The sequence below is a fragment of the Phacochoerus africanus genome, chromosome 16 (genome assembly GCF_016906955.1).
Source record: "Phacochoerus africanus isolate WHEZ1 chromosome 16, ROS_Pafr_v1, whole genome shotgun sequence".
Taxonomy (NCBI): Eukaryota; Metazoa; Chordata; class Mammalia; order Artiodactyla; family Suidae; genus Phacochoerus; species Phacochoerus africanus.
This window is the reverse complement of record NC_062559.1, coordinates 19,699,849-19,713,571: the sequence shown is the minus strand read 5'-3', so window position 1 is coordinate 19,713,571 and position 13,723 is coordinate 19,699,849. Positions and strand designations below refer to the sequence as shown.

General features: G+C 56.6%; 3 protein-coding genes across 5 annotated transcripts; 2 read left to right on the top strand and 1 right to left on the bottom strand.

The window, feature by feature from the left end:
* Positions 1 to 2,950: 2,950 nt before the first annotated feature.
* ATP6V1F (ATPase H+ transporting V1 subunit F) lies at positions 2,951 to 5,834 on the top strand. The gene is made up of 2 exons (XM_047763489.1): positions 2,951 to 3,186; positions 5,376 to 5,834. The coding sequence occupies exons 1-2, from the start codon at positions 3,029 to 3,031 to the stop codon at positions 5,575 to 5,577; spliced, it is 360 nt and encodes a 119-aa protein (XP_047619445.1). The 5' UTR covers positions 2,951 to 3,028; the 3' UTR covers positions 5,578 to 5,834.
* A 681-nt stretch (positions 5,835 to 6,515) lies between these two features.
* On the top strand, positions 6,516 to 8,907 carry ATP6V1FNB (ATP6V1F neighbor). The gene is made up of 2 exons (XM_047763826.1): positions 6,516 to 7,068; positions 8,798 to 8,907. Exons 1-2 carry the CDS (start codon positions 6,516 to 6,518, stop codon positions 8,905 to 8,907), a joined length of 663 nt encoding a protein of 220 aa, XP_047619782.1.
* Positions 7,681 to 10,923, bottom strand: LOC125117739 (fibrous sheath CABYR-binding protein-like). 3 transcript variants are annotated; one of them, XM_047763824.1, is made up of 3 exons: positions 9,787 to 10,923; positions 9,297 to 9,703; positions 7,681 to 8,447 (listed from the first exon to the last, which is right to left on the bottom strand). In XM_047763824.1, exons 1-2 carry the CDS (start codon positions 10,837 to 10,839, stop codon positions 9,527 to 9,529), a joined length of 1,230 nt encoding a protein of 409 aa, XP_047619780.1. In that variant the 5' UTR covers positions 10,840 to 10,923; the 3' UTR covers positions 7,681 to 8,447; positions 9,297 to 9,526. The 3 variants fall into 3 exon arrangements, with proteins under 3 accessions (XP_047619780.1, XP_047619781.1, XP_047619779.1); XM_047763825.1 differs by having other exon boundaries at positions 7,681 to 8,367; XM_047763823.1 differs by lacking the exon at positions 7,681 to 8,447 and adding an exon at positions 9,080 to 9,202.
* Positions 10,924 to 13,723: the final 2,800 nt, after the last annotated feature.

Sequence of the window (13,723 nt, the reverse complement as noted above, 5' to 3'; positions counted from 1 at the left end):
AGGGAAGGCCACCCCTCTGGGACATCTATTTGAGAAGGTCTAGATAGAATCTTGGCAGGGCTTGCTCCTCAGATTCCTGGAAAGCTGATGGGTGGGAGAGAGGGGTGGACACGAGGTTCTAGAAGACGGCCCTAGGACCACCGGGACGCCAATTTCTGTTCAGCCTCATCTCAAGGATGTTCTCAAAATTAGGACCTTAAAACGGCACTGACTCAAGCAGGCAGGGCCTCACCCCGCAGGCAGGCAGAACCACATGCACACCCAGGACCCTTTCGCTCCAGCCAGGGCCTGGGTCAGAACTGGGCCGGCTCCCTCTCCACCTCCAGCCCTGACCTCACTTAAGGCCTCCTTCCTGCCCTGCACCTTCCTGACCCACCAGCCAGCTTCCTCTGACCTGCCCTCCGCACTGCAGTGGGGGGTCACATTAAAGGGACCATGGCTCCCTTCTGCTCCTGGCTGGTCTACGCATCCTAACAAGGCCTCCAGGTTCAGCCTCCCTACCCACTCATTCCAGAAGCCCCTGAGTCGGGCAGTGTGTCCATTCCCCACCGCACCCTCCACCTCGGACCCTCTTCACAACCTAGTTTCCCAGGCACCTGTGCTGCGGTTTGGGCCCCTGCCCAGGAAAACACCCTTGCCTCTCCACCCCATCCTCCTGGCCAACAGGAAGCTTTCCCGAAGCGCTCCCTGTCCTCCCAGCTCAGCCCCGCAGCTCTCATCCTGCCCTGGGGCACGCCTGGCTGCATATCCCACCCTCAGCTGGGACAAAGTGTCTGAGGCTCGGCCGCCCCACCAGAACCCTGGGAGGTCTAACACCGATAGGCGTGAGGAATGAATAAATGACGCGCCAGTAGCCTGAGCAGGGCAAGGCAGCATTTCACGCATCCCCCAACTCTAGACTCACGGCCGATGTTTCAGCACGTGGTGCTGCGTCGCCGGAGAAAACCCGCACCCATGGCCTGGCTCCGATTCTCAGCCCTACCCCCACCTACCTCTTCACTCAGTAGCCGTCTGCCTCCTGGCTCCTCTAAGTTTCCTTCCCTTCCCCCTCCTGAATCCTGCCCTCAAGACCCCTCCAGGGCCTCTCTTTCTGTATGTCTACCCCCTCCCCTGTGATATTTTCCACTCTCCCCCTCAATCCCAAGGGAGCTCCTTGAGGACAGAAGTCATATTTTATCAGTCTGTGTCCTAAACCTCTTCTTGGCCCCCTCTGATAAATGCTGGTTGAATGAAATCACGAGTGATATATGTGGCACTGTCCCAGCTCCCTACTTGACCTGAAAGACCCTTTGAAGGCAGGATCCATTGTCAAGTATTCAACTACTTATGGTCATTAAGGGCCAGCTCTGTCCAGGCTTCTACACACACCCTCCCTCCCTGCCTTCCCGCCCACTTCTCCCCCAGATGTGAGCGTTTTCCTGCAAGGTTAGCTGGCTCCTGCCTCAGCTTCAGCTGCCCTCCCCGGACTGCAGGATGGCCTCAGGTGCCGAGCATTTAGGGACTTCATCTCACTTAATTCTAACCGCCGTATGAGGTGGGCACCTTCATTATCTGAAGAGACCAAGGTCCCGAACATTTCAGGGATGAGTCCCAAATCACAGCTCTGAGCAGCAGGGCTGAGATTCAAACCAGGTGTGCCCAAATCCCCAGCCTTCCACACAGTGAACCCCTATCTGCATGTCTCAAGTGCTCTAAACTTGCAAATCACATGCCAGACGCCAGGATGCCTGCTCTTTAAAAGGGCGGGGGAGCAAGCGGACCTTTCTTCAACATGTTCACCGCATAGCATTCAGGAATATTACTCCTGACCACCCCAGCCGCACAGGCCAGAAACCTGGAAGCACCCTATCACTCCCCAAACTAGTTCCGTCCATGCTGTCTCTAAACCCCTCTTGACTCCACCTGCTTCTCCACATTCGCCATCACCACCACTACATGGGTTCTGGCCACCACTCTCTCTCCACAATGGTTTCTCCTCTTTTAGTCTGGCCTCGGCACACGGCATGGTCTCCATGCTATCTCTAAAACTTGAACCTGGCCGTATCATTCTCTTCAACTAAATCCTTCAGGGGTTTCAGCGTAACTTCAGTCGTCCTCAGGGTAACTTCCAGATTCTTGAGCTTCTCTTGAAGGCACTGATGCTCTCTAGCCCTAAGTCTTTGCACGTGCTGTTCCTCTTCCCCAGAACACCCTCTTGCCCTCATTTTTTTTTTCTTTCCTTATAGCTGCACCTGTGGCTTATGGAAGTTCCCAAGCTAGGGGTCAAATCAGAGCCGCAGCTGCCAGCCTACATCACAGCTACACCGGATCCGACCTGCACCTGCGACCTACGCCACAGTTTGCGGCAACGCCAGATCCTTAACCCTGAGTGAGGTCAGGGATGGAACCCGTATCCTCCCAGAGATTAGTCAGGTTCCTACCCGCTAAGCCACGATGGGTACTCCTTTGTCCTCATTTCTATCCCCTTCATCCCGCTAGCGACCTTCTCTGTGCGCTCCCTCTCCCACGGATTAGTTACACCTGATGTGTGCTTCCACATACTTCTCACGTTTCAGCAAATAACACACTGCTTTGTGAATCCTCTATCGCACTAGAGAGTATCATCAACTTATCCATCCTCTTATTAACTGAATATGTACTAGTTGTTAACCATCTGCCATAGTTACATAAACAGTCGGTACAAGACTCCGACCTTACCCTCGAGAACGGGAACTGTCTTGTCGGCATCTCGGCATCTTAACACAGCAAAAGGCTCGACACGCTTGTAGAAGAAGGATCGAACTTGCCTGCGCATCCAGGGGAGGCCGCTCGGACTTCTGGGAACCGTGGGCCCCGGGAACGGCCCTCCCTTTATAGCGCAGGCGTATGCTGATTCGGGAGCCTTTGCTGTTGTTGCGCATGTCCCGGGAGGCGGAGTGGTGGAACTGCGCATGTCTAAAGAGCCGGGGGTGGGGCTGAAGAGGCGGGGCACTGCGAACCCGGAGCTCGGTGACACCCGGCGGTCGCGGCTGGCTGTCTGACTCTGAGGATGGCGGGGAGGGGGAAGCTAATTGCGGTGATCGGAGACGAAGACACGGTGACTGGCTTCCTGCTGGGCGGCATAGGGGAGCTTAACAAAAACCGCCACCCTAATTTCCTGGTGGTGGAGAAAGATACAACCATCAATGAGATCGAAGACACTTTCCGGTACGGTTGCCCGCAAGGCCTGAACGCGACCTTCTGGGGTCTGGTGGGAGTGCGGGGAGAAGGCGGGGGTGTCGCTGGGCGTCCAGACGTTGGCCGAAGTGTCAGATCCCGTCCTCGACGGTCTGGAAAGTCGGTCCACCCACCTATCCGGAGCGGAGGCCTATGCGCGCCCCAAGTTCCCTTTAGGGGCTTGGTGGGGCCGAGGCTATGTCGGGTCCACAAACTCCCTTCTCACATGACCGTGTGTCAGGAAAGAAGGGGAACAGAGCTCGTGACGGGCGGGCACCACCCTTTGGCCCGACCTGGCCCGCGAGAGCTGGGCGTCCAGTGCACCCAAGCCCCAGAAAGGGTCAGTCTCAGATCCCCTGCAGGGGTTCCCCCAGATCACCTGTAGAGCAGGCTCCGGTCACTGCAAGCACTCGGCTCCTTTGCGAGTTGGCTTCTAAAGGAACCACACATCCAGTGAGTGGACTCGAGCTTTTCTTGTGTTTTCATCTCCCTTAGAGGCTCTCACAATCATGATGTAAGGCCATGGTTATTCCCATGTATAAACGAGAAGACTGAAGCTCAGAGAGGTCAAGGCACATTCTAAAGTCATACGATTCACAAGAGACCGAGTGGGGATTTGAACCCTGTTCCTCCCTTTCTGCCTTTCTTAAGCCAGGTCTACTCTCTGCTTGTGCAGCTCTCCTCGGTCTGCTTTGGAATTTCCCATTGTCCTGAGCCCAGCGGACAGAATATCAGGACTTCTGCTAAGACCTTACACTTCAAATCTTTGTTTCCTGTCCTGGCTTAAGAGCAGTAGCTTTAAAATGTCGGTGCAGGCATGTCCCTTAATCCAGGAGGCGTCCTAGTGACTAGAGTGGAGGATGCTTGCCCCCTGTTCTTTCCCACACCCTTTCTTCTAGGGCCCCGGTGCCAAGTCTCTCAGGAACAAACCACTCTTGCCTGTTTCCCCCTAAACAGCCCAGCCCTGAGCCACTGGCTGAGACTGGTTCCTGTTGCCTGGGGTATGTTAGGCCCTGTGCAGAGAAGCTCATCTCTGCTGATCAGTCCAGTAAAGTGATCCAAGTTGTTATGAGAGAAGGGCAAATTTTACTTCAAGAACTTTCCAACCAAAGGGACTTCAGAAAATCATCAGGTCTATGGAGTTCCTGTCATGGCTCAGCAGAAACGAATCTGATTACATCCATGAGGATGCAGGTTCAATCCCTGGCCTTGCTCAGTGGCTTGAGGATCTGGCGTTGCGTGACCTGTGGTGTGGCTCGCAGACGTGGCTTGGATCTGGCGTTGCTGTGGCTGTGGCTTAGGCCAGTGCTGCAGCTCCAGATTAACACATAAATAATGAATGGGTAGATGATCACAAGAAAGAGCCCAGTGCCTGATACTCTCTGTGAGGAAAGTGCGATTCCTTCGTTTACTGATTTTTCCTCTCCCTGTTGTGTTCTTGGTTCCGGCCAGACCTCCCCTCTGAACCACCTCCTGCCCTCATCAGGGTAGACCTTGAGTGGTCTCAACAATGCCTCCCCTTTTAAAAACGTATCCTATCAGTGTCGCCGTGAGCTGTGGTGCAGACGCGGCTCGGATCCCACGTTGCTGTGGCTCTGGCGTAGTCCAGCAGCTACAGCTCCGATTCAACCCCTAGCCTGGGAACCTCCATATGCCGCAGAAGTGGCCCTAAAAAAGGCAAAAGAAAAGAAAACAAAAAAAGTATCCTATTTCCTTTTGAAATGTTAATGTGTTCATAGGGTTTACAAATTAATGTTTAAGGGGTATACACACTGAGAAGTCACCCCTGACCTCTTTGCTGTATTACCACCTTCCTGAATTCCCTAGATAACCACATTGGTTCTTCCTTATCTTTCCGCCCTTTAAAATTCGGATACAAAGGGACAGATCTCTTTAATCTTATCCTCTCGCTTTCTTTCCCAAAGGCAGCCTATAGAATACACCAGCACGCACCCTTATCTTCATTAGCAGTTGAGTTAGGAGCCCTCCTAGCAGGGGAAGTAGAAGCCTCGGCCCTTAGCTTTGGAATGAAATTGATGCTGAATAGAATAGAGAATTTAGCTAGAGCGACTTTTTCCTTTGTCCATCGCGCTCTGCACACCCAGCCCGCTCCCCTCTGCAGCCCAGCCCACCACCTCAGCGTGGGTCACCCTGGACTCCCGGCTCATCTCTCCCTACAGGCAGTTCCTCAACCGGGAGGACATCGGCATCATCCTCATCAACCAGTACATCGCAGAGATGGTGCGGCACGCGCTCGACGCCCACCAGCGCTCCATCCCAGCCGTACTGGAGATCCCGTCCAAGGAGCACCCCTATGATGCTGCCAAGGACTCCATCCTGCGCAGGGCCAAGGGCATGTTCACGGCCGAAGACCTACGCTAGGGGGACTCCCCACAGCCCTGCAGCCTCTCCCCAGGCTTGCGATCAGCCCTTCTCTGAGATTTGAGCCTCCGAGTTCCAATTCCCCTGCCCCTTCCCACTCCACTGAGAGGCTAGGTGAGGTGTTTCCAGGTTGCTGGGGCTCTGCCGTTAAATCAAGGCCGGTTAGGGAACAGGAAGCCTGAGTCTTCACTCCACTACCTCTTCCCTGTGCTGTTACAGTGTCATTGTCGATGTTAAATTAAAATAATGTTCTTGGAGTTCCTGTCGTGGCTCAGTGGTTAACAAATCTGACTAGGAACCATGAGGTTGCCGGTTCGAACCCTGGCCTTGCTCAGTGGGTTAAGGGTCCGGCGTTGCCGTGAGCTGTGGTGTAGGTCTCAGACGTGGCTCTGGCATAGGCTGGCAGCTACAGCTCTGATTAGACCCCTAGCCTGGAAACCTCCATATGCCGCGGGAGCAGCCCAAGAAATGGCAAAAAGACCAAAATAATAATAATAATAATAATAATTAAAATAATGTTCTTGCTTCTCTCTGATCTGAAGCCGGGTGCTAGAAAGGACTTGATGAGGCTACGGGGGGGATTGGGCTGGCAGGCCTGGAAAGGGTTCTGCCGGAGACCCCAGCACAGAAGTGTTCGACCAGGAAGATTGTGCCGGGAGGCCATAACTCAAGGACCAGCCCTCTGAATGAAAGATGACCAGCTCTGGCAGGGAGGGATGGAAAGAGGCTTGTGTCCAGACCCCCGAGGCCCCCACTCGAGTCTCTATTAGCTGGGAGGGGACCTGACCTCAAGGAATGGAAGCAGAAATCACAGAAAACCTGGAAGCCAGTGGTACCAGCCTGGGTCCTACAGAAGGTTTGGGAATCAAGGCTCTTACCTCGTGGACCCTGGCCTGAGGCCACCTCAGCAAGCAGGGCACGTGAGGTGTGCCGAGGGCATGGCCCTGTGTGATGTGGGGCTTGGTTGCCGAGTGACGGTCCCTGGGCAGCCACCTGCTGTCAGAGGACTCTGCTTGCTCTGCTCACCCCTCAGCTGCAGTCACCCTGGTCCCGCTTCTTCCGTTGCCACCATGTCACGGCACCTCAACATGGACACGGTGCTGCAGAACTTCTGGAAGGAGGAATATCTGAGGGAGAAGATGTTGGGCTGCGAATGGCACCGCAAGTACGGGTCGATGGTGAAGGCCAAGCAGAAGGCTAAGGCTGCAGCCCACCTACCCCTCAAGCTGCCTACACTGCCCCACAAAGCCCCGCCGTCCCCCCCGCCTGCCCTCAGAGCCCTTCCTTCCAGAGCCCCCAGCCCTGCCCCGGAAGCTCCTATCCAGTCAGACATGCGGCCAGCACCGCCTGCCACCCGGGCCCTGCTGTATGAAGGCATCTCCCACGACTTCCAGGGCCGCTACCGCTACCTCAACACCCGCAAACTGGACATGCCAGAGACGCGCTACCACTTCCCCATCACCAGCAACTTCACGTATGGCTGGCAGCTGGGTGAGCCCCGACCTCCCGGAACTTACCTCGCAAACACGGGGCACCTGCCGCAAGCCAGGCAGTGATCTTGCCACTAGGCACACGTGGACGCTATTCTGGGGCGGGGGGCATTCCAGTGGGGGATCTGGGCCGTAAACATAAGAGCAAAAGAGCCAAGTCCCATGATGAAAGTAGGCGCGATGAGGTGGGGCGTGTGCTGCTTTAGGCGGCATCGTCAGGAAAGGCCTCTCTGGGGACCTAAAGGCAGAGTGAGCTCAATGAGGAGTTGGGGTTTTATTCTAAGTGAGAGGGGAAGCCACAGAGAGTCTTAAACAGGTGAATGATACTGATTTACTTTAAAAAACAAAAAATCACCCGGAGTTCCTGTCGTGGTACAGCGGAAACAAATCCGACTAAGAGGCATGAGGTCGCGGGTTCAATCCCTGCCCTCGTTCAGTGGGTTAAGGATCCGGCATTGCCTTGAGCTGTGGTGTGGGTCACAGATGCAGCTTGGATTTTGCATTGCTGTGGCTGTGGCGTAAGCTGGCAGCTGTAGCTCTGATTCAACCACTAGGCTGGGAACCTCTATATGCCATGGGTGCAGCCCTAAAAAGCAAAAAAAAAAAAAAAAAAATCACCCTGACTACTCTGTAGTTAATGGCCTTTTCAGGGACAGGTGTTACCCTGGCAAGAGATGATGACGGCTTGGGCTAGGGTGATGAGCAGTAGACCTGAAATAGATTCCAGCTATGTTTTGGAGGAAGAATCAATGAAATTTATTGATCGGTTGAATAGGAAAAGGAATGAGAGTGCAGTGGCTTTGCCCACGGGTTTGGCTTGGTCTCCCAGGGGTGACTGGGAAGGGAGCAGGACTGGGGGCGGGGTAGTGTGAAGTCAGGTCAGGGCTGGCCGAGTCCGATGTGCATGGGGGTTGCCCTCTGGAGTGAGGTCTGAGCGGAAGATGTACATTTGGGGGTCGTCTGGATACAAGCGCTCTTTAAAACCCTGAGACTGGGTGAGCTCACCCAGGGAGCCCTGGAGGCTGGATTAAATAGGAGAAGGCAGGGCACACAGTGAGGAGTAGGGAGGTGGCATTGGCACGAAGGCTGTCCAGCTGGACCAGTGACATTGATCAGCTGGGAGGGAGGGGCGTGGAGGCAATGGTGGTGTTTGAAGAGAAAGTCAAGGTGTGGGAAAAAAGAATATTCCAGGGAGTGCCGGTGAGATTGCTGGGTGAGGCAGAGTGTGCCTTGGCTGTCTGTGGTCAGGAATCTCAGGTGAGACTACTCAGTCCTGCATTTTCTCCAGCTCCTGGAGGGCCTGTGCGGAAGACGTGGATGGTTGGGGATAAACGCAGTTGAAGTTTTGCCTTAAAAAGGGTCCCCACTTTCCCCAGGGCCCTAAAGGGGGAGGAAAGGGAACAATTTAAGAACAAAAGCAGGAAGGGAGCCCCAAAAGGGGAGCAGGAAGTAGAAGGAAGCCCTATCTGCCCCGGAGAAGTCTAGCTCTGCCCGTCCCTGTGACAAGCTGGCACACAGCTGACTGGCATTTGGCCATCACTGCTGATCCCAACAGCCAACCAGCTCCCTGTTTTCGCACAGCCCCCACTCCTCAGAAGCACTTCTTTTTATTGCTTCACACAAAGTGGATACAAGATAAGCAGGTTCCTAGGGTAAGGCAGGCAGGGCCGTGGTGCGCTCCGGGTTCCTTTCTCAGAAACCCATTCCTGGCTTCTGACATCTTTTTCCAGGCCCCCCAGTGAAGCAAGAACAGGTCTCCTGCAAGATGTGCCGCATTGAATCTTTCTTCCGCAAGAATGGGGCCTTCGCACTGCTTGACCCCCGGGACCTGGCTCTCTGACCCTGGGCCAGGCAGTGGGCTTAGGGGAGGGCAGAAGAAATCGCACACCTCCAAGTGGGGTGAAGCTGCGGTGTACGTCTGTTTGGCTCTCCCAAGCCCTGACGCTGCTTTCTGGGCCTTTTTGAAACTACCTCTGAACTGCATGCAGGTTGCCCTCTTTATCCTTCAAGAACCCTCATCTCTTTAACCATCCCTGTGAGGATTGGAAGGGGCTGGGAAGGGCGAGCGATGCTGTCCAGACGCAGGCTCCTCAGCGCCAGGGGGCCACAGTAACTGCTGGAAGTTCTGGGTGTTCCTGGGGAGAGTGGCCTGTCATCTCAGGTGCCAGGGAGAGGGTACCGCTACCACCCCACGAGCCACCCCCCGCCCCACCGCGCCCGCCCCCTCACCTGGCTCCGAGGGCTCGCAGCCGCCCGGTTCTCTCCCGGTGCATTTGCTCCAGCTGCTCCCGCAGGGCCCGCCGCCGCCCCGCCGCGTCCTCCTGGGGGGGGGGGGGCGCCAAGCGCTGAGCCCCCCGCCTCCCAGCCCCCGGGCTCGCTGCGGCCAGCAGGGGGCAGCACCCGGCAGAGCCGCCTCCCGCTCTCCGCAGGTGTCATCCCAAGCGCGCGGGGCACGCACTTCAGAGGCACCCGGGTTGCGCCCAGCTCCGCCGCCCGCCGCCGGACAGGGTCGGCGTGGCCCCACCGCCTTCTCCTGGGCCTCTTGCCTGTGGCGGGAGCTGGGCTGGACTCGTTGGGGGTCCCAGGGGGTGCACCCGGCAGTGGCGGTTCCTGGCGAGGCGGAGGCGTTCCAGGACCTGAAGGAGGCCTCTGTCAGCGGCCAACCCGCGGCCGCTCCGTGCCCTGCCCGCTCGCAGGCCCTCCCGGCCCGGCCGCGCACCCGGAGCCGCTGCTGCTCGCGATCCTGCCGCCGCCGGCGCCGGGCCTCCCGGTGCAACTCCAGCAGCTGCTGCAGAGCCGTCTCCTGCTGCGCAGCGCTCACGGCCGCGGACGCCCTGTGCCTGCCCGGGGCCTCGGGCCACGCGGCCTTCGAGGCCTTGGGGGCCTCAGAGCCGCCCCTCCGCTCTCCGAGGGCGCCTGGGAGCCCTGTGGAGCCGCCCACTTCCTGCTTCGCGGGGTTGGGGCTTCTTCCCGGGCCCTGGAGCGCGTGCAGATCGCGCACCAGGGCCAGGTGCCCCGGGAGCGCTTCTAGGCGCTCCGACTGGCCGGAGCCCCTAGTGCGTAGGGCCGCCAGCATCCCGGCTCCCGCGCCTGCGAGCGGAGACCTGGTCGCGGGCGGAAGGCGAGCTCGCGCTCCCTCCCCGGCGGGCCTCTGCTCTCCCGCGGCCGGTGTCGTCTCTGCTTTCTGGTCATCGGTCTTAACCGGCATCAGCTGAGCGGTCTTTCCCCCGGGCCGGGGCATCTGTTCTCCCAGAGACCTGCAGAAGTGCCCCCCAATTCTCAGGGAGCCGCCTTCCTCCCCTTCTCCCCCAGCCACCTCCCAGGCTTGGGGGACACGGCCTCGGCCCTCGGAAGACGGAAGGCCCTTGGGAGAATCCTCCCGGGCCTCCTGGAGGGCGTCCTTTCTCCGGCACTTAGCGCGACTTCCGCTTTGACCTTGAGGCGCCTCTGTCCTTGGACCTTCAGGGACCTCTTCCCTCGGGGCCGGAGTGGCCTCCCGGCTCTGATCCTGGTGTGTCTTCTCTCTCTTCCTCTGAGGAACTTCTTCGTCCTCCCCCTGGAGGGCCTCCCCTCTCTGACCCTGAGGAATCTCAGTCCTTAGCACTTTCTGAAGTTCTGCTCTCTCCGGACTCAGGCTCCAGCCCTGTGCCTCTGGGGAATCCTGGGGTTCCGGCAGGCCCTGGGAGGGGAGGGCTGAAGGCCCTGGAGCTCCCTGAGCAAGCTGTTCCTCTTGTGGGCTTCTGGGTGATGGTGGATGGGGCCTCTGGGGCATGGGCTCTGCCTGCCCCCTCTCTTCCCTCTGGGCCGGGTCCTAGGAAGGAAGAGCACTGTGTACCAGATTTGCGAGGGAACCCTGTGCCGGGGCCACTTCTCCCAGGGGAGCCCAGAGACCCCAGTGGCTGCCCCAGGGGGCCTTACTTCCGTTAGGCCCTTGCCTGATTCCTGAATTTGTAAAACCCCTGTTATGTAGTTAAAAGGTGCTTCAGTGAGGGACCCTTCTTCCACCCGGCTGTGGGCTGCTCATCCCAGCAGCTTCCTCCCATGCAGACCCCACCCCTGCTATCTCCGATCTGAGAGGGGTCGTGCCCAGGACCCTTCAGCCTTTCACCTTGAACTCTGCATTTCCTGGTTCCCCAAAGCAACTGCTGGTGGTGGGGTTCAGCTCTTGTAAGCAACCTGAGGAAGAAAGACAGATGTTGCGAGCCTTCCGCTCATGTGTGAGCCTTGCACACACATTCCACTGAGCCAGAACCAAGACGCCTAGGGAGTCCCCAGTGCAGCAGAGGCGAGGGGGGCCCCCGAGGGCTGGGGCTGGAACTTCAAGGCCATCACAGTTCATCATTCCACCTTTGTTTTCTCAGTCTGCTCTGTGCCTGCCTGTATGGTTTGCTTGCCAACAGCCAAGCACCACCTCAGAGGAACCTGCACACCCTCTGCCTCAAAACCGCCAGGGGCGGCCCAGGAGCAGGAAGGGACTGTTTGCCAGGCTCCTCGGTTCCTCATAAGGATTCTCTCACTTTGCTCTTGTGTTCCCATCCAGCTCCATCATAGGCACATAACTTCCCTATTTTTGTTTGTCTTTTTATCTTTTTAGGGCCGCACCCGTGGTATATGGAGGTTCCCAGGCTAGGGGTCTAATCGGAGCTGTAGCTGCCTGCCTACACCACAGCCACAGCCACGCCAGATCCAAGCTGCATCTGCAACCTACACCACAGCTCACGGCAATGCCAGAGCCTCAACCCACTGAGCGAAGCCAGGGATGGAACCCGCAACCTCAAGCTTCCTAGTCAGATTCGTTTCTGCTGAGCCACGACAGGAACTCCTTAACTTTCCTATTATTAAGGATAAAACCTTCTTTAGCTCATTCTTGGTTTCTGACCGCAAAATCAAATGAAACTCAAGAAGTGGAATTTGAGGCCAGAGTAGCCTAAAAACTGCAAGTCTTTATAATTAACAAAAGGGATCTAAAAAAGGAGATGAAATGTTGCTGCTCCTTTGCAGCTGTGGAGGATGGAGCATCATTTTGCATCCATAAAACTACGGAAAAGAACCTGATTTTCTAAGGTCTTAAATTGAGAGCTCTCACAAGAAATGCTATCTTTATGCAATATGGATGTGTGAATATTCATAACAGTTACCAAGTGGGAATGCACTCAGTGAAAACAAATCTGTCTTTTGAAGAGTTTTGAACAAAGGAGTCTGATAAGACACCCAAGCCTTTAGAAATTACTGCCATGAACTGTTAAAATAACCTCCAACCCCTGTCCCCCTGCAGTTCTGATCTGTTGCCTTACCAAATCGTTTATTTCACTGGTTATAAAGTTGTAATTGATGGCTCCCATCCGCGTATTCCCAAGAGAGAATATACTTGTAAAAATTTCTCTGTCAATTAGAAAATACTCATTGCCCCTGTCCTCTTCTCTCCTGCGCATGGTGGCACAGCCAAAAGCTTATGACTTTTCTAGGCTGATTATTTAACAAATCATTTGAAAGCTCATTTCATTTAAGGCTCACAGCCTCTATCCCATTGAATTCTAGGGCCGTACCCGCAGCATATGGAGCTTCCCAGGGTAGGGGTGGAATCAGAGCTACAGCTGCTGGCCTACGCCGCAGCCACAGCAACACCAGATCTGAGCCGTGTCTGCAACCTACGCCACAGCTCATGGCAACGACAGATCCTTAACCCACTGAGCGGGGCCAGGGATCGAACCTGCAACCTCATTGTTACTAGGTGGATTCATTTCCCCTGCACCACAATGGGAACTCCATCCCACTGAATTGTAGTCACCTATTCATTGTCATACTCTTCACTAGGCTGTGATGTCCTCGGAGATGAGGATAAGTGATGGGCCCAGTCTTTCTTGCGCTTGGTATCTCCCCAGCACCTGGCATGAGGGTGGCAACTAGGCAGCTTGGAGCTGCCACGCCACTCCCTCCTCCCTGGGCAACCACAGACAGGCATTCCCAGAACCCTCTCCTCTGAGCCCCGCCTTAGCTTCAGAATCTTCCTGGACCGCGGTACCTGAGCCCTCTGGCTCCAATCAGGTGGAACCGGCATATAAAGGAAAGCCTGCTGGCTGTCCCCTGAATCCCCAAAGAAGGTATGAGATGAAGAGTAGGTGAGGATGGACTGGAATCCTGGGACTTGGGGTGAAGGGTCCCCCACTCCTCCCAGTCTCTGCTGGCCCCTCCAGCCCAGGGTCTCCTGTTCTGCCAACCCCGCTGGTCAACGTACCTGTTGTGGGCTCCTCTGCAGGCATGCTGGGGCTCTCAGGCCTTGCATCCGTATCACTCCTGGCTTCACCCAGATCCGGGGCCGATGATGGGGCCACTACTTTCCCCCTGCAGGGGTACAAAGACTGCCTCAGATGCACCCCCTGCATCTGGGCTGGGGATGCAGGTGGGGGCACAGCCGGTGTGCCAGCCGCTCTGCCCCCAGCAGGCTGCTCAGCATTCCCACTCTGTCACCCAACCCAACTCAGTCCAGGGCAGCCTTCCCCACCCCTGTACCCACCACTGGCTCCCAGGAGCTGGAACACACAGTTACCCTTCCCAGGGGCTCCAGGGCAACACATGGGTACAACTGAGAGGCCCAGGAGGAGCTGGGGGCACTAGGAGGGGTCACTGGGCAGGGCTGTGGAGGGAGACAGGGCCAA

Excerpts from the sequence above, each read along its gene's own strand:
- ATP6V1F (XM_047763489.1), top strand. The coding sequence starts at position 3,029 with ATGGCGGGGAGGGGGAAGCTAATTGCGGTGATCGGAGACGAAGACACG. Across the intron at positions 3,187-5,375 it reads GAGATCGAAGACACTTTCCG|GCAGTTCCTCAACCGGGAGG; the intron begins GTACGGTTGCCC and ends CTCTCCCTACAG.
- ATP6V1FNB (XM_047763826.1), top strand. The coding sequence starts at position 6,516 with ATGGCCCTGTGTGATGTGGGGCTTGGTTGCCGAGTGACGGTCCCTGGG. Across the intron at positions 7,069-8,797 it reads CACGTATGGCTGGCAGCTGG|GCCCCCCAGTGAAGCAAGAA; the intron begins GTGAGCCCCGAC and ends ATCTTTTTCCAG.
- LOC125117739 (XM_047763824.1), bottom strand. The coding sequence starts at position 10,839 with ATGCCCCAGAGGCCCCATCCACCATCACCCAGAAGCCCACAAGAGGAA. Across the intron at positions 9,704-9,786 it reads GCGAGCAGCAGCGGCTCCGG|GTCCTGGAACGCCTCCGCCT; the intron begins GTGCGCGGCCGG and ends GGCCTCCTTCAG.